Below are 17349 nucleotides of genomic sequence, written 5' to 3'. Positions count from 1 at the left end.
GCCGTGGAGGGGAGGGTAGGGGTGGGGGCTGCCATGTTTGTGTGATTGTGGATGTCAAGTGAGCAAGGGTGCAAAGGTGCAGATGCAAAGTCCTGGGCCAGTTGTGGCAGGACAGTAGGAGAATAGACATCTTCGGCACCAAAAAAAGCATGGCGTGGGGTTGAAAGCTTTGCGCAGGATTTGCTGACTGGCTTTGAGCGAAACGTCCTGACACTCGAAGGCATGGCGTCACTCACTGATGACCAGATCAACCATCCGCGCCCCCCACGCATTCTTCCACCCCGCGCGTGCACAGGTATTGAGGGCTGGCCCCCAGGGGCGCGTTGTGATCGTGCTGCCCACCAAGGCGCTGGTCAACCAGGTGGCGGCACAGGTGAGGGGCGGGCGCACGCGCGCCACGGGCGGAGCGGCGGAAGCCAGCGGCTCGGGTGTATGTGCACACATTTGCTTGAGCACCTTGAGCACCTGTTTGACACCAGCCCGCGACCCAGCAACAGCATCCCAAAACAACACCCACCAACACCATACCAAGACCCATCCCACACGTCAACCCTGCTGCAGGTGTACAAGGACTTCGGGGCGGACGACCCCAACGTGTACGGTGGGCCCAATTACAGGAGTGAAGGGTGAAGGGATGCGTAGCGGCGTCGATGCAGTGTCCCATGCGCGAAGCATTCGTGGGAGCCAACCGCTGCGCTTGCTTGGCGTTCTCCTGGTGTTATGACTCATGCATCACACGGATCTTCACGCGCGACTTCCGCATCAATGAGATGGGCTGCCGCGTGCTGGTCACGGTGCCGCAGTGCCTCGAGATACTGGTGAGGCGCGAGGGGAGGTTTGACGGGCTGCGGCAGGCAGGGGCAAACCTAGCTGACTGCAGCAGTGCATCGAAACCGTTGTGGACGAAAGCTGTACCAGCACTCCCTGCCGCAGCCTGGGCCTCAGGCATCATCCCCGCTGCTACTTTGCGCCTGCCGTAAACACTGGACTTTGCCCCGTGGCACTCTCGTTCGCGAGCCTGGTGCCCTGCGACCATCTCACCAAGGCCGCCGGCGCGCCTCCACACGCCTTGTCAGGTGCTGTCCCCAGCCAACCCCGATTGGATTGAGTCCATCAAGGCCGCGGTGAGGGGGCGGGGGGGCTTCCAGGCAAGACGTTGCCGGCAGCATGAATGGAAACGAGGCGGGGATTATCAAGGGGTGACGCAACAGCCATGGATTCCGGGTTGCCACGCACCCCCGTTTGGATGACTGCCAATGCATCGGGACCTGCTGTATCTGCCGAAACCCCTCACTGCTGCGCGGCCCCTGGACTGCCGTGTGTGAAATCACACGCGGCCCCGCTGCCCCCAGATCTTTGATGAGGTGCACTGCATATCAGAAAACGACGGCGGCGACGTGTGGGAGCGCCTCCTGCTCTGCCTGCGCTGCCCCATCCTGGCGCTGTCGGCGACGGTCGGCAACCCCCAGGAGTTTGCGGCCTGGCTGCAGCGCGTCAAGGCGCTGCAGTGGCGCCAGGACGGCGCGCCCTGCGCCGTCGCCCCCGCGTCCGCTGGAGCGCAGCACGAGCGCCGCGGCGGCGTAGGGCGCGAGCACCCGCGTGCCGCGCCGCCGCAGGCTCTCTGCTCGGATCAGGTCGCGGAAACTGGTCGTGGCGCGCGTGATCTGGGCGATGAGGTGATGCCGCCGTCCTACCGCGTCGATCTCATCCTCCACGAGGAGCGCTACAACGATCTGCTGCACAGCACCTTCCTGCCGCACCCCCAGACCAACCCCGCAGCGCGCAGCGCAGCGGCGGCCGTGGCGGGCGATGTGGATGACGAGGATGAGGACGCGGACGAGGGTGGGGGCGTGGAGCTGCTGGCTGGGGGCGGCGGTGGCCGCGGAGGGGAGCCGGCAGCAGCGGCTGCAAGCCCAGGGGCAGCGGCGGGCCAGCCCGCGGCGGGTCAGGAGCGGCCGCTGCAGCCGGTGTGGACCGTGGGGGCCGGCGGCGGCAGCTGCGGCGGCGAGGGAAAGCACGGGCGCCTGCTGCGGCTCCACCCAGCCGGCAGTGTCAGCGCGGAGCACCTGGCGCGCGCGGGGTGGCCCAAGGGGCTGGCCCTGAGCCCTGATGAGGCCCTGGCTCTGTTTGACGCAATGGACGCGGAGCTGGCGGCCGCAGCGGCAGACGAAGAGGCAGATCCGGGGGCGCTGCAGCGGGAGCAGCAGGAGAGGCAGCAGCAGCACCAGCCTGCAACAGCGGCAGAGGACGGCGGCGGCGCCGCGGCCGGCGCTGCGGTCGGCAGTGCCGCCCTTTGTGTTGCAGCGAGGGCGGCGTGGCTGACAGATGCCCGCGCGGCGCTGGACGGCTGCACTGTGGAGGGCATTGTTGCGGCCCCTGGTGGCGCGACCCCGGGCGACCCGCCGCGGCGCGGGCATGGTCAGGAGCAGCCGGCGGCGCCGGCCGCGCTGATCACGCGCCAGGCCGCCAAGCGCTGGGCGGGGCGGCTGGTTGAGCTGCTGGTGTCGTGGGCCAGGCAGGGGCAGCAGGAGCAGCGGCAGCAGCAGGGGCACGGCGGGCTGCTCGGGCCCGAGGTGGTGTCTCGCGTGCTGCGGCGCCTGGGGCGGGGCGCGGAGGAGGCGACAGCGCAGCACGCCGCAGAGTGGGAGGCGGCCAACCCGCGGCTGCCCTTGAACGCCAGGTGGGCTTGGAGGGCAGCCTGCTGCACCGAAATTGCACAGAGCTCATCCACCAGATCTGCCTCTGCGTGCCGCACGCGCGGCGCTGGTCCCTCTGCCTCTGTGCTGGGTCTCTGCGTGCGGCACGTGCGCACCAGTGCCTGAGGGCCGTGCACTGGCGGCTTGGTTGCTGAGTTTGACCGTGGGTGCGTGCCCCTGCTGCATGCTGATCCTGGGTGTGGTACGGTGCAGGTCCATGCGATGAAGGACGGCCGCTTCAAGCTTAGGGCCTTGCTCCGCTCGGGCCTCATGGCACGCGCCCCGCCCCTCGCTACAAAAGCACAACCCTCGCTCCCGCCATTGGCCCTGGCCACCCCCTGCCTGCCGCAGCTCCTACCAGCTGCTCAACCTGATGCCGCTGCTGCGGGAGCTGAGGGAGCGCGCACTGATGCCGACCATTGTGTTCCAGTTCCAACGGTGGGGCTGATGGACTCCTCTAGGGACAAATAGACCCGCGGCTCAATCGGCCATTAAGCTGTGCGCCGTCTGGGCGCGCCTTTGCCTGCTGCTGGCTCACGCCGCGCCCTCCTGTGTGAATGCACTTATCAAAGCTTCCTTAATGCGTGCACCTGCCCGTCTTCCGCCTCCGACACCTGACTCCTGATCACGTGCCCTGTCCACCGACTGTCGCTGTAACGCCACAGGTCCATGTGTGAGGCGTTTGTGTCGTCCACGGTGGCGCTGCTGGAGGAAGAGGAGGCACACGCACGCAGGAGGCACGCGGGGCTGAGCATTGACTGGCGCGGGGGGCAGTGCGTTGATGAGACTCATTTGACGGACAGGGTGCAAGCGCCGGCCCTGTGCAGCACGCAGCAGCCCTGCATGCTGGCTCGGCCACCTCTGGCTCAGTTCTGCATGTATGACTATAACCTGGACCTTTATTTGCCCGCCACGTCCTTTCTGAAGCCGTCAGCATTGCCTGTACATGCCCCCTCCACCCCGCTCCCTCCGCGCCCCCTCCCCCAGGTACGCGAGGGAGCTTGCCAACAAGCGCCGCGACGCAGAGCGCGCTCGCGAGGCGGCCGAGGCCCTCGCCAGGGCGCGCGAGTCCGAGGCGCACGCCAAACGCAGGGGCGGCGCCCGCGACGAGGAGGGGCAGGGCGCGGCCGAGGGGGCGGGGCCGCCGGGAGGGGCGGCGGCGGCGACGTTCGCAATCGACGGCATAGTGTTTGCTGCGGAGGAGCTGGATGATGCGGGGCGCGAGGTGCCGGACCCTTCCTTCACGTTTCATGCGCCAGACAAGGCTGCGAGCGAGGTGTGTGCGCGGGGTCGAGCTTGCTGTGACAGGAAGTGCGCAGCAGTGTGAAAGAGGGGCGTACCGCAGAAGTTGGCTATGTACGGACTGAACCAGCTGCCAGCAGGGCAGGATGGGGATGCCCCACGATCCAGCGCCGCCTGCAGTTTGGCATGCATGCTCCAATCCTCAGCTGTTGCCCGTGTCCATTGGGGTACCCCAGGTGCTGCTGCACACCGTGGAGGACCTGCGGTCACAGGGCTGTGAGGAGGACCTGCTGAGGGGGCTTATGCGCGGCGTTGCGGTGCGTGGGGCAGGGGAGTGCAGCGACCAGAGGGACGTCAAGACCGTGCGGCGGCGCGCCTCCACATCCTGGCCGCCTACTGCCAGGGTGGAGCCCCTGCTTTTGGTGGATACATAGGCGCACGTCAATCGTGTGATCGCGTTATTGTGCAAGGTTTTGTGGTGCCTAGCAGACCAGGGTGGACCACCCGCCCAACCGCTTGTTGAGTTGCCGACCGACCGGCCGACCGACCCTGTATGCTTTAGCTGAGGCTTTGTCCACCCCTCCTCTCCCCTCCTCTCCCCTCGGCCCCAGGCCCACCATGGTGGCCTGGACACCAAGTACCGCCAGGCAGTGGAGATGCTCTTCAGGTCAAAGCACCTCGCGGCGAGGCCGCACACCAGGCCGCCCAATAGCTTGATGCACAGGGGCTGGCGGCCGCCCAGGGGTGCGGCGACGGTGCAGCTATCATGGGATGGATGGAAGGTGTCGAAAATGTTTGAAACCCGGCCGTTTCCTTGCATGCGTATCAGCTAAGACCGACCTGAGTTGGCTTTGGCGGTGGATGCTTGCACTTAAAAATTGACGCGCAGGTGGTGGCGGCCACGGGCACCCTGGCGTACGGCATCCACATGCCCTGCCGGGCCGTGGTCATGGCGGGCGACAGGTGGGGCACAACGGGCACCTCTCTTGTTGGGGGTCACCAGCGGGGTGGCCACTCTCCCCAGTCAGTCTTGGGATGGGCACACGCAGAAGAAACCACTTGCCCTGCCGCCCCGTCTCGCAGCATGCAGCGCTCTTTTGAGTGGCCACAGCTTCAAACCCAAAAGCAGCCGCGGGCCTGCCCCACTGGGTCCCTCCACCCCCCTGCCCCGCCACTGCCCGCGCGCAGCCCCTTCCTGGACGCGCTCAACTACGCCCAGATGAGCGGCCGCAGCGGGCGCCGGGGCCTGGACCCAAAGGGCCACGTGGTGCACTACGCCCTGCCCCTGGACAGGGTGCACGCACTCAGGCGCGCAGCGTGCGGATGGGACGGGAGCGGGGCCACGCAATACACAGACCAGTCCAGGCGGTGACGCGGGCGCTTGCCCAAGGGCTTGCAGGAGGAGGTGCATCAATCGACTGCCGCGCTCTGCTCATCACCAAAACATGGCAGCCATCCCCCTCATCTGAGTCGTCCTGACCTTTTTGCAGCACCACTCATCCGCCGTGATTGCCAACGCCAGTCCAAACCAACCGCTTCCAATCTTCGCCTACCGCTCCCCAGGGTTTCCGAGCTGCCACGTCTGCGCGGGCAGTTCCTGCTCACCCCCACCCTGGTCCTGCGCATGCTCCTGCTGCACCGCCAGCTGTCAGACGACCTGGCAGCCAGGGTAGGAGGCGGCGCCGGCGGCACTGGCGGCCAGCCGCAAGCCGCGCCCGCGGCGCGCCAGCTGGGCCCCGCCGCGCGCGCCGCCGAGGCGTCGCTGCTGGCCGCGCGCAGGAGCCTGCTAGCCCTGGTGGAGGAGCCGTTCCTGGGGGCCAGTGACCCGGGGGTGGCGGGGCGGCAGAGGGTGGCGTTTGAGTTTGCTCTGGACTACCTCAAGGTGAGGCGGATCAAAGGATGCTGGACTGTGGATGCAGTGGGCTCAGTCCATCTAGAGTCCAGCCACCCGTGAGGATTAAAAGCAAGCAGTTGCTGATTGACCGCACTGCAAACCTGGCTGCGGCGCTGCCGTTGTGCGGTCTTGAAACATTCTTCTCGCTAGTTCACAGCTCTGAGACATGTCGCTGCTGCTGTGCGCCGCCAACTTGGCAATGTCAGCACCGCAATGCTGTTTTTCTAGCGCACTCACACGCACACTCCTCCTCGCCAGACCTCCAACCTGTTGAACACCTCGGGCGCGCCCGTGGGCTTCGCCGGGCTGGCCACTCACATCTTCTGGTGCGCTGGTGCTGGCCTGTACCTCACGGGCAATCAACGCATTGGCGCTCAAGATTGTGCCACACATTAGCAACCTGACCTTCCCTGCCTGTGCTTGCTTCTAAACACGGCCTGACATTCTTTGACCAGCAATATTGACTAGATTCGCCGCTCAACGTCAACCCATTGTGGCGGCCTCATGATCCCCTCTTCAACAGGACCGAGCCGTCCAACTTTCTGGTGGGCCGCCTGCTGGCGTCAGGCGCCTTCCACGACCTGGCGGCCGCCAACGAGTCGGCCGCGGGGCGCCAAGAGGCGTTCCTGCTGGTGCTGTGCCACGCGTTCCTGCGGCAGCGGCTGCATCCCATGGCCGTCGCGCACTGGCGGCGCCACAAGGCGGACACGCCCTCCCTCGTGAGCCTTGGCCGGGTGCTGGCTGATGTGGTGGCACGACTCAGCTTGCTGCTCAGTCCAGTCCGGGAGCTGTTTTCTGGGCACTGTTCAAAGATGCAGTCACCCAGCAGCAGGTTCTGAGCATGAGCAGCACCTGCTCGACGCACCATCCCCACAACACCCGCCTTGAAATATCTGACCTGACGTCGGCCAGTTGTACAGTTGAACACTCTGGCAACACCTGGCAAACATACGCCCAAACCCCAGGTGATCCTACCGTCCCTGCCGGCCCCTGCGAGGGCGGCGGTGGAGCAGCACGAGGCCGGGGCACTGCAGCTCCTCACACGCGCCCTGGCCGCACGCCTGCGCGCCGCGCACATGGCGGCCTCGGCGGCAGCGGCGGCGACGCCGCAGCCCGGCGTGCAGAGGCAGCAGCACGAGCTGCCTGTGTCCGGCCTGCGCTACAAGGCGGCCGCCGGCGCGCCGTGGGTGGTGCAACAGGCGACTTCGAAGTGCGGCCAGCTGGGCGCGTGGCGGGTGCCGTCCTCTGTGTGCAGCCCCTTCGCGGGGCTCCCAGGCGGCGGCGACGAGTTTGGCTCCGCGGCTGAGCTGCTGGAGCATGTCCCGCAGGGCGCCGCGCCCGAGGCGGCGGCGCTGCCGCTGCTCGGGGCGGCCGCCGGCGGCGGCGGGGAGCTCAACGCGTGAGTCCATGTTTGCGCAGGTGGCGGTACGCGTGCAGTTGCCTGAAACTTCGGGATCCTGCACACCTTCGCTTTATGTGCGTGGGCACAATAAAAGGTGGGTGCATCCAACAGTGAGTGCAGTCCTGGCTCTCTCCAACGTGCCGTGGACTTTGCACCCCCTTTCCCAGGTACATCCTGGATTACTACAAGCACGTCTCCAAGCGCGCCCTCGTGCGCGCGAACGGCATGCTGGAGGGCGACGCGTGGCAGGTGCGCGGTCGTTCCAGCCAGGAGAGAGCGCTCTCAGGTCTGCTGCCCTGGCCCCGCTGTTCAGTGGTCCCTGCGCGCACGTGGGCCGTAAGCTTCGCGACCAGCGGCCGCACTCAGTGAGAGAGGCACTTTTGTATTCTGTTGGCTGCATTGAAATCGTTCTTCCAGCCAAGCCCACCCACGGACTATCACTCCCAAAGGCGTTGAGGCAACAAGAACGCGGCACACCACCACCCTGCTACCCCGCAGTCCCTCAAGTCACTGGAAGGCATCCTGCACGCGTGCGTGCACTGCCTGGAGGCCTGCCAGGCCGACGACAGCGATGGCAGTGGCGGCGATTATGATGATGACGATGACGATGACAACGGTGCTGTTGTGAGGGGCCCAAAGCCCTCTGGCGGCGGGGTGGCGTCCACACCAGAGCACGCCTCTCTGGATGCGCAGGTGGTGGCCACGTTCAAGGGCCTTGCGGCGGAGTTCAGGGAGAAGTTTTCGAGGTTCAACGCGCCGTCAGGGGGACGGCGCACCTGACGTGCAGTGGTGAGGCGCGCGGACAATCAGGGGCGAGCTGGCTCGGGGCGCACGGGCGCCGGGGCTGCTGATGGGTGGTTGCAATGAGATGGTGCCCTGACGCCCTGCCCTGCGAGTGCAGCGTGGGCGGAAGGAGGGGGGCGTGACCTTTGGAACTGAGGAGCCTGCTCCGCCACCCTCAAATTGCCTGCCAGGGTCGCAGTCTTGGTGCAGTTGAGGTGCGCGGACGCAGGCAGCTAGGCATTTGCTATAGTGTGCTGCCGCATGCATGCCTGCAATCAAGTTGTCATTGAAACGCAACTGAATTAGTGCATGTAACCTAATGTTACTTGAGTGCGGATGCCATGGGGTCAAGTATCTCGACGTCGGCACGGCGGGTAAGTGCAAGGAGTGCAGCCAGTGCAGCCAGCAAGACTCGCACAGGCAGTGCGCCGCCGCAACCGTGCGAGTCACTCGGGTGACACCGAGCGATTGAGGCGCAATCCTTCAGAATCATGGATCCCCAGTGTGTTGGATATTCCCGAGATCCTCGTAATACAGTATAACGTGCACCGACCCTTGCGGCCTAGCTTGACGCGCTGCGACTCGGTTTTGGGACTCCCGTCTTGCATTACCGGTAATGCAGCAGTGACACTGCGTGGGTATGTATACGTCTTCAAAACGGTGGCTAGCCACGCTTCTAATGGGTGAGCAGCTCGATCAGCATGCATGCATGCATGCACCGCACAGCTGAACAGCTGCTCATCCACCTGGATGGTGACGTGCTCCACCCGTCATGGCATACGGTATCGCACGTTTGAACAGACACTCGCGTCTTGTGTGTGTGATTTGTGCTAATTCAAGTAGGTCAATGTGTCAGCTTGGTCGAGGTGTCATGCTCTTGGCACAATAGAGCCGCCCCCCCACCCGTGTCTCGTCACGACCCAGGCGCAGCATTCGCTGCGGCCTGCTGCTGCCGGCAGGCGGCCAGCGTGCCTCAGATAGCACCTGATGGCGGCAGTGCCAAGCAAGTAATGCAAGAGCCTGGGTGCCGTCCTGATGGGCCAGGGATCCCTGACGCGGGCTCAGTGATGATGGGACTGGACCTGCAGCCTGACACTACAGGTGGTGAGCTGCAATGGGGGGCTGGAATGCGCGCCGCTGCGCCTGCAACTGGTCTGGCATACAGTGCGCATTCGTTTGAGACTAGGCCTGCAGCGCTGCGAGTGCGCACAACCACTGCACCCTTCAACCGAGCTCTGTTATAACCCATTGTCATTGCAGTACTGCGCTTTTGTGTATCGTGGAACGCCACTGACCAAACTCACATCGGCACCGACACGTATGGCAGCATTCGACGGCCGGCATGTGGAGTGGTGACGGGCAGCGGCCCGCTGATGCTGAACAGGGCGGCTGTGTTGGTGGGTCCTACAGAAGCAGGCGGGTGCTAAGCCGCCGCCGCTGCCGCCGCCGCCGCCGCCGCCGCAGCAGCAGCAGCAGCAGCAGCAGCAGCAGTAGCAGCAGCAGCAGCGGCCAGTCCTGTATTTGACACCAGCCCCCGGATGCGCATACCAGGCGGAAGCTGCACCTGGTAGCAATGTCCGCCACCCGCAGCGGCTGCTGAATGCCAAGTGCCCATACCTGTGTGTTTGCAGACGGCTGCAGCAGACTGCTAGATAGCAATTGTGTTTGCATCGTATTCCACCCACTTCAGGGGACGTGGTCAAACGTAGGCCTGACTGCCATGGTGCTGAAGGCGGCTTGCCACGCAGCCGAGGTCTTGTTGGGCCAGCAGCCCTCATCAGAGAGCGCCTGCCCAGTGATACAGCACATTGTCATTGCAGTAAGCTGGAACTTTGGCGGGAGTTTGCCAGGTTGGGAGGGTTCATGTGACATAGCTACCTCCCTTGTCAGATAAAGGTTGAAAGGTTTCTTCCTTTGACCTTTTGACACACCGCTGCAAACTAGGTGCCTGCAGATACTGTGGACGCCCAGGTGGCGGCGCTGAGGCGGGCAGGGGACATGGCAGGTGTGCGCATATGCATTGACATAACATGCGTTGTTTTTTTGTACACCTCCGCTGGCCGCAAGGCCTAGAACGTTCTAGGTTAACCTTTCTTTTCTGCACAACGCCGCGGCTGCGCTCAAGCCAACACAGCTCCTCGCCACCCTGCGCCATGCCCCCCAGGCCTGCGTGTGGTGAGACTGATCACCAGGGCGACCGCTGTGGCCCTGGCCTACCAGAACACCACTGAGGTCATCCACCAGCGGCCTCTCAGCCCCAGCGAAATGATGTTGCTGGTCGTGGAGCTCAGCCCGGGCTTCATGGGCATCACACTGCTGGCTTACAGCGGCGGTGGGCAAAACCAGCTGCAGCACAACTGCTGGCATTCACAGCCTGGCAACAAAGGGTCCCCTGTTGGCATCAAGGAATACATTTTCTGCATCGGTATGATTTGCACAGCTGGGACTAGGTCCGGCCAGTGGGCACCATCAGGTGGATGCTTCAATTAATTGTTAGATTTCACCTGCCCCGCTCCGTCCGGCATCCAACCCATTGCAGGTGCCTATGAAGTCATCACCCAGTCCATCGACCCCAATTTCAAGACCAGCGTGACGGACAGGGCTGAGACAACCAGAACCGTAGGCGGCAATGACAGCGACGGCGGCAGCGCAGAGAATGTCGGTGGGGATGCCGCCAACTTGCTGGAAGACAGGGTCATCAGCACATTGGTCAAGGTGACTGGGCGCGGTTGGTAAGGGAGGTTGGTTGATTACTGCTGTGTTGAATGGGAATCACAACTACCCAACCTAGTTATGGTAGGTTTGAGGTTCCAAGGTCCTAGCTGGGAAGCCGTGCCGTGGGCCAAAGCGTCTGCCATAGGCCTGATCTAAGGCACGATATATGAGCATAGCTCAATGGGCACGCCAGGCACCTGAGAGCTCCAGCATTCTGGCATTGGCGCAGCTTGAGTGACCGTACAATCCCATCACCCCATAATTGCAGATGCTGGGTTATGCCCTGGTTGCAAAAGATGACATCAACGCAGTCATCCTGGTTGGGAGCTCGGTCGATAACCCTCAACTCGAGATCGCCTTCCAGACACTTTTTGGGCGGCTCAAGATCCTCAGAGGCATCGCGGCCTCGGGCGCGTTAAGCATGGGGGTGGCGTAGACGCCGCCGATGGTGCCTGGGCGGCCGCGGCGGGGCATCCCAGCCGCGGAGGCTGTTGCGCAGGGCGCAGCAATGGTGCGAAGCCCTGGGCGGCATCTGCTTGCCTTCTGTCCTGCCAGAACAGGCGCCCACAACAGCATTCGGTCCATACAGATTCTCAACCATCATCGTTGCTTAATGTCAGCACTTTCGCCCCAATGCTTCCTGAATTTTGTCTTTTGACTCTGCCTGCTGCCTTGTGTATGTAGGCCCCACGCATCTGCACTGCTGCTTGACGTCAATCCGTGCATGTCACCCTGTCGCATGTCGATGCTCAGTGCGGCGCCCTGATGGCGAGGCCGGCACCGCCTGACCTGCGCTGAGCTTCACGACTGGGGCTGCTTGTGGACGGAGAAAGCTAGGATGCATGCACGCAAATACTTGTGTGCGTATGCATGTGCGTGAGCATCCGCATACGCATCGGCAAGCGCGCTTGCGGGCTTTGACTGTCACCTTGATTTGACGGTTTGCGACTGGACGAAATCCAAACTACTCAAATCAATCACAATTTTTCAATGTTACAAGCATACATGTAATGTTTTTGGTATTGACCTGGCAATAAAGGTGGCATACATCAAGCGCTGCTCACTTGAAGAGCGCAGTCAGCAGGCGCGGTCCCCAGGACCATGCAGCTGCCAGGCAGAGCATCAGGGCGCAGGGCGATGTCAGCAGCCCCGGCAGCAGTGCCCCGCGCCGCAGCCGCCTTGCTAGTTGGTCCACCTAGTTCAGGGTGTTGGTGGACCCATCCAGCTGTTGGTCAGGCGTGGTCCTATTTTCTACGCGCAACTGCAAGACACCGGCACAACGACGGTGCTATTGCAGCAGCATCGATGCAACAATAAGGTCGCGGTCCACCACCAAGCATTCATGCCAGGGTCGAATGCAAGGCCAAGGGTGCCCGTGTCTGCTGTCCTATGCACCGCGTCAAAGGCCGCGCCACCGTCCGCCCACCTGCCGCTCCAGGGCCTCCAGGGAGCCGTTGTTGTCCAGCACCACGTCAGCCAGCCGGGCCTTGGCCTCGAGGGGCATCTGTGCCGCCATCCGCGCACGCGCATCCGCCTCGCTGCTGCCGTCGCGCTCCTTCAGACGTCGCAGCTGCGGGCGCGCGCGAGGCCACGCGGGCAAGCGCGCCTCAAGAGGGCCGCACCTTATTCCAACTGTTGAATGCTTCAGGCCCGGCTAACACGCATGCAGCCTTTGTCACAAACATGTTCCAGGCTAAGCGCCACGTGTCCATGGCCGACCACGCGTCTAAGCCCCCTCTCCCTGCCCTGCACCCTCCACCTGATGGTCGGGGTCTGCCGCCACCAGGACCCGCGGGCGAGTCAGCTTGTGGCTGCCTGTCTCAAACAGCAGCGGCATGTCCATCACCTGCGTAAGCGCGAGGGGCACAGTTGGGTGTGGACAAGGTCAGCGTGCGGGGAATAAGGCAGCAGCGGTGCTGCAATGCCCCTTGTGTGTGGGGGGAGCTTGGCTCAGGTCGATTTGGGGGCCAGAGAGGACAGCCGGCTGGCTGGCTTGCGGAGCAGCCTTTACTAGAGGTCACAGCTTTGGGCAGTCGTCAGCGCTTGTGCAGCCATTGAACACCTTCCCCTCCTGGTGCGCACCACAACCAGCCGCATGCGCAGCCAGCAAGAAATCAGCTGTCGCACGATCTCCATCGCCACGGGCAGGTGCGTGGCGGCGTTGAGGCGGCGGCGCCCAGCATCGTCGATGAAGACCAGCCTGGCAATCATCTCCCTGTCCAGCTCGCCTGCCCAGGGGACAGGTGGCAGGTGGCAGGTTTGAGTCCAAAGTGTGTATGGGCTGGGTCAAGTGTGATGATTCTAAAAGACGAAAAGAGGCGGAGGGAGGTGTGCACCCTGGGGGAAGGGGCTGCTACTTCTGCCCGGCGAGACAACACAACGCGTGGGCATGCGGCTGGCCAACATGTATGGTACCCGAGGGTGCAGCAGTCAAGTCACCATCACATACAGTAAATTCACCATATTGCCCCAAGATGTCGCTGCCGAAGGCCGCCACGACTCGCCGGTAGCCCCATCTGCCCTGGAATTGCGCACACGCAAGGCGGTGTGTGCAGATGTAGAGCACCGTGCTGGTTCTGCGCTGCAAGCCCCACCTCACAGTCCCCTCATTGGCAAGCCACCCCAATCATCACCTTGGCGCAGACGTCGTGGGCGATCTTATCGCAGTCGATGAGCGGCAGCCCGTGGCGCTGCAGCGCCGAGGACACTGTGCTCTTTCCGCACGCGATCCCGCCAGTCAGGCCAACGATCCGCATTGCTTGGCCTCCTGTGCCGCGGCACCGCCTTCCAAGCAGGTTGTGATGGTGGTGATAGCGCTTGCCCTGCCCATGCGTCGAGGTTGAGCGCGCAGCTGGGTGCAGCACGGGCAGGCTTGGTGTGCGTCAGCAGCGCTTTGCTCTGGACAGTGGGCGACACCGTCAGCTATGGTGTGCATACAGTCACCTGACGCATTGACATAAACGTATGCAAAATGCATAGCGTACAACCTGGATCTAACGGGTATACTTCAATTCCATGCGTGCCTCTCGATTAGTACAGATGATGTATGTGAAGAGACGCATGATCTGATCACCCGCCGAGCTTATTCAATTATTCCCATTGCACCACGAGCAAAGCGTTCGCCCTAGGCTGAGCCTGAAGTGTCCGCAGGAGGGCACGCCCGTGCTTTGTGCTGATCAGGCTCGCTTTGCACCCTCAGGGCTCGTTTTGAATAGGCAGTCACAACAGATAGTAGTGAGCAGCGATGTTCAACTTCTATGAGCCCATGATGGGGGGCCACTTCGAGGCGACCTATCGGGCGTTCCCGCTCGCCTTCATCGACAAGCAGAGCGCCGAGTACGGCGACAAAGTGATCCTTCCACCCTCAGCGCTCGACCGGCTGGGTGAGCCGCGGCAGGGGCGTCACCGCTGCGTGGGTGCTACCGCTGCTCGCTGCATCCATGCAGCGGGGAGGATGCAAGCCGTTCGTTCGCAGCTGCTGCAAGGGCGGTTCCTCTGGGAGGTGTGTTACAAGCACCACAGCAGCTGATCATTCCTGCAAGAAGCTGGGCGGCGACAATTGCGCTATGGACGACGAGTGTCACCATCCGCATCGTTCCTCGGCCCTCAACCCCATTCCCGTTACCCTCGCCTCCACCATGGCGCGCGCACCTTTGCAGCGTCCCTGCACATTGAGTACCCCATGCTGTTCAAGGTGGAGAATGGTGCCACGGGACGCTTCACACATTGTGGCGTGCTGGAGTTCATTGCGCAGGAAGGCCATGTCTACCTGCCGCGCTGGGTGAGCGGCATGTAGCTGGTGTATGTGTGTCGGCTGGATGCGGTGGTGCGAGCAAGGCAAGCGGATTGTTGTCAGACGGCACGAGCGCAGTGGCTGGCGCGCCACTGGCAGCGGTGTCAATTGCGCTTGATTGCGCTCACGGCATATCAAGCCGTCATGCACGCCCGATTGCAAGGTCTCTGGCCGGCCAGGGACCCAGCCAGGGAACCTGTACCCAGAAAACTTTGTGCTTAAGGTGGAATTACAAAAACGCAATGGCAGTGAATTCGGCGGCGGAGGGGCACCGACGACAGGTGATGCAGTCGCCAGTCGAACTTCCGCGCACGTTGGTGCACAACCCTGTGTGCATGCACGCACGCACGCCCCACGCAAGCCGTGCGCTCGCCCCCCTTCAACAGATGATGCAGAACCTGCTTTTGACGGAGGGCCAGGCCGTCAAGTTCCGCAACATCTCCCTGCCCAAGGGCTCCTACGTGAAGCTGCAGCCTGTGACCTCCGACTTCCTTGACATCTCAAACCCCAAAGCCGTGCTGGAGCGCACCCTACGCAGCTACAGCTGCCTCACGGTCAATGACTGTTTCGTGTTCCACTACAACAACAAGGTCTGCGGTTGTGGGGTGGGGTGGCGTGGGGTGTGGTGGGATGACCTGGGTTAGAGGTGGACCAGGTCGACCTATCCTGCAGCCGTGCAGGGACGAGGCGGCAGGGCGTCCAAAATGTCACATCTCAAGGTCCTGCCGACAAGGACAGGGACAGCCTCTGTTTGCGGCTCTGCTTGTCCTGGGGCTACGACCTTGCGCAGTTTCAACCAATCACTGCCTGGTTTTTGGACCCCTCCTCTTGTGTTCCTTCCCTCGTCCAACCTGCCAGGACTACGAAATTGAGGTGCGCGAGGCCAAACCTGCCGAAGCCATCTCCATTATCGAGACAGACTGCCAGGTGAGGGGCAGGGAGGCTGGGTGAGCCTGAACACACATTCAGCCTTGCAAGTATGAGGGTGGGAGCAAGCGATATGGGATGGGAGAGCACAGAGTGGGCTACGAGCAACCCCACACACGGTGAACCAAATTACACTACACGTGTATTGTGTGTGTGTGTGTGTGTGTGTGTGCACGTGTGTGTGCGTGTGCGTGCGCGTGCGCGTGCGCGTGCGCGCGCGCGTGTGAGCCTTTGCGCAAGCGCACAAACAGAGCCCCACATGCACAGGCTGCCATGGCTCCGCATGCACGGGCTGCTAAGAGGCTATTCAAATATTTTTCACAACTCCAGCCTTGCACCGGGCCCTGCCCCCATGCAGGTGGAGTTTGAGGCACCCAAGGACTACAAGGAGCCGCAGCGCGTGCCCCCACCCGCCCCCGCCCCACAACCCGCTCCCGCTGCTGCCGCCGGCCCCGCGCCTGAGGAGGAGCAGGAGCAGCAGCCTGCGTTCACGGCGTTTGTGGGCCAGGGGCGGCGGCTCGACGGTAAGGCGGCCAGCAGCTCTCCCTCACCCGCGGGAGGCCCGGCGGCGGCCGCTGCCGCGCGGGCGGCCGCTGCTGGAGCAGCAGCGGGTGCGAGCACAAGCGGCGGCGGCAGCAAGCCAGCCGGCGGGACCGGTAGCAGCGGGGGTGACGGCGGGCCGCGGTCCAAGGCAGGGACGTTTGTGAGCACGGGCAACCGCCTGCTGGACAAGCTGCAGCGGGAAAAGGTGGGGGGCAGGATGGGGGATGCGCAGCAGGGATTATCTTTGGGGCGCTGCAGGCTCTGAGGACCCAACGGCTTGCGCTTTGATGGTGGAAGGGCCTATGCGTGTGCGGCAGGTCCATGTACTGGGCGTGGCCCAGTGCATCCAGCACGTGCACCTCCTGCTCGAACGCCCGCTTGCAGTTGCAGCAGCAAGGCGGCGCGCCGGCCCCTGCGGCGCCCGCGGCTGCTCCGGCTGAGGAGCCCAAGGAGCCGGAAGCCCCCAAGTTTCAGGCCTTCAAGGGCAAGGGCTACTCACTGAAGGGATGACCAGTGGCGAAGGACGTCTGGAGGGCTTCAGCGGCTAGAGTAGGATAGTAGCAGAGGGGCAGCTTGCTCCACACGCTCGTGGGGCGTGGTCGCATCAGCAGCCGCATTCGACTGCTGGTAGCGTTGTTGCACGCTACGCATCGCCATCGCACGTATCACAGAGAGGTCCCTGACGACGGGCTGTTGTAACCAGTAGTGGCAGTCATCTCACGGTTGGCGGCGTGCATAGTCCCAAACAGCAGCAACACAATGCCACGGCAAAGTACGGGGCCGCCTCACTAAATCGCTCTCAACAGAAAAACTTGGTTGCGCCGAAGTGCCGGCCGTGTTCACAGGTGTGGTGCTGATCTTGTCTTGGTGCCCACCACTGCATCATTTGCTGCACCTGGGCCTCAACCGCCAATCGGCACCAGCCAGTGGAGATGCTGCCTGTTCAGCGCTTGGCGGAAATGCAGCTTGGCACGGTGGCAGCGCTTCCAAGCACGGCCTACAGCACGTGCACCTGTCTTGCGTAAAGGGCAGGAGGATGGTGGGGCTGCCACACGCGTGTTTGATGCGTTTTGACTGGCTGCAGTCACCCTTCTTGCTGCACTGCGACAAGTGCGATTGTGCTGTGTGCTTTTTCTCGGCTTTCCAGAGACCTTCGCTCCTTCAGGTCGCGCCCAGCTGCAGGAGCCATATCTCAACATTGCCAGCGCTGTGCAACAGAAGTAGACATGCTTCAATTGCACATCTGCGCGCCATCGGCGAGTCTGCCTGCGACTATGCTCTCAATCTCAAGACGACAACACAGCGTCAAGCCTTGTGATTACAGGGGAGGATTGCATCCATGGCGCAGACACCA

General features: G+C 63.2%; 3 protein-coding genes across 3 annotated transcripts; 2 read left to right on the top strand and 1 right to left on the bottom strand.

The window, feature by feature from the left end:
• Positions 1–238: 238 nt before the first annotated feature.
• Positions 239–8014, top strand: MNEG_0216 (putative ATP-dependent RNA helicase DDX60; the record flags this gene model as incomplete). Its single annotated transcript, XM_014051312.1, has 18 exons — positions 239–373; positions 562–601; positions 673–818; positions 1077–1124; positions 1353–2680; positions 3048–3134; positions 3362–3469; positions 3684–3972; positions 4145–4300; positions 4550–4693; positions 4828–4901; positions 5127–5232; positions 5533–5820; positions 6091–6158; positions 6356–6551; positions 6798–7231; positions 7402–7483; positions 7733–8014. 18 exons carry the CDS (start codon positions 239–241, stop codon positions 8012–8014), a joined length of 4011 nt encoding a protein of 1336 aa, XP_013906766.1.
• Positions 8015–11792: 3778 nt separating this feature from the next.
• MNEG_0215 (dephospho-CoA kinase) lies at positions 11793–12943 on the bottom strand (the record flags this gene model as incomplete). The annotated part of the gene is made up of 4 exons (XM_014051311.1): positions 11793–11927; positions 12159–12302; positions 12492–12578; positions 12815–12943. 4 exons carry the CDS (start codon positions 12941–12943, stop codon positions 11793–11795), a joined length of 495 nt encoding a protein of 164 aa, XP_013906765.1.
• A 1033-nt stretch (positions 12944–13976) lies between these two features.
• Positions 13977–16505, top strand: MNEG_0214 (hypothetical protein; the record flags this gene model as incomplete). The annotated part of the gene is made up of 6 exons (XM_014051310.1): positions 13977–14115; positions 14392–14513; positions 14912–15130; positions 15384–15452; positions 15811–16200; positions 16380–16505. 6 exons carry the CDS (start codon positions 13977–13979, stop codon positions 16503–16505), a joined length of 1065 nt encoding a protein of 354 aa, XP_013906764.1.
• Positions 16506–17349: the final 844 nt, after the last annotated feature.

This window comes from Monoraphidium neglectum, assembly GCF_000611645.1.
Source record: "Monoraphidium neglectum strain SAG 48.87 unplaced genomic scaffold scaffold00015, whole genome shotgun sequence".
In the NCBI taxonomy this organism is placed as follows: domain Eukaryota; kingdom Viridiplantae; phylum Chlorophyta; class Chlorophyceae; order Sphaeropleales; family Selenastraceae; genus Monoraphidium; species Monoraphidium neglectum.
This window is presented reverse-complemented; position numbering and strand designations above follow the sequence as displayed.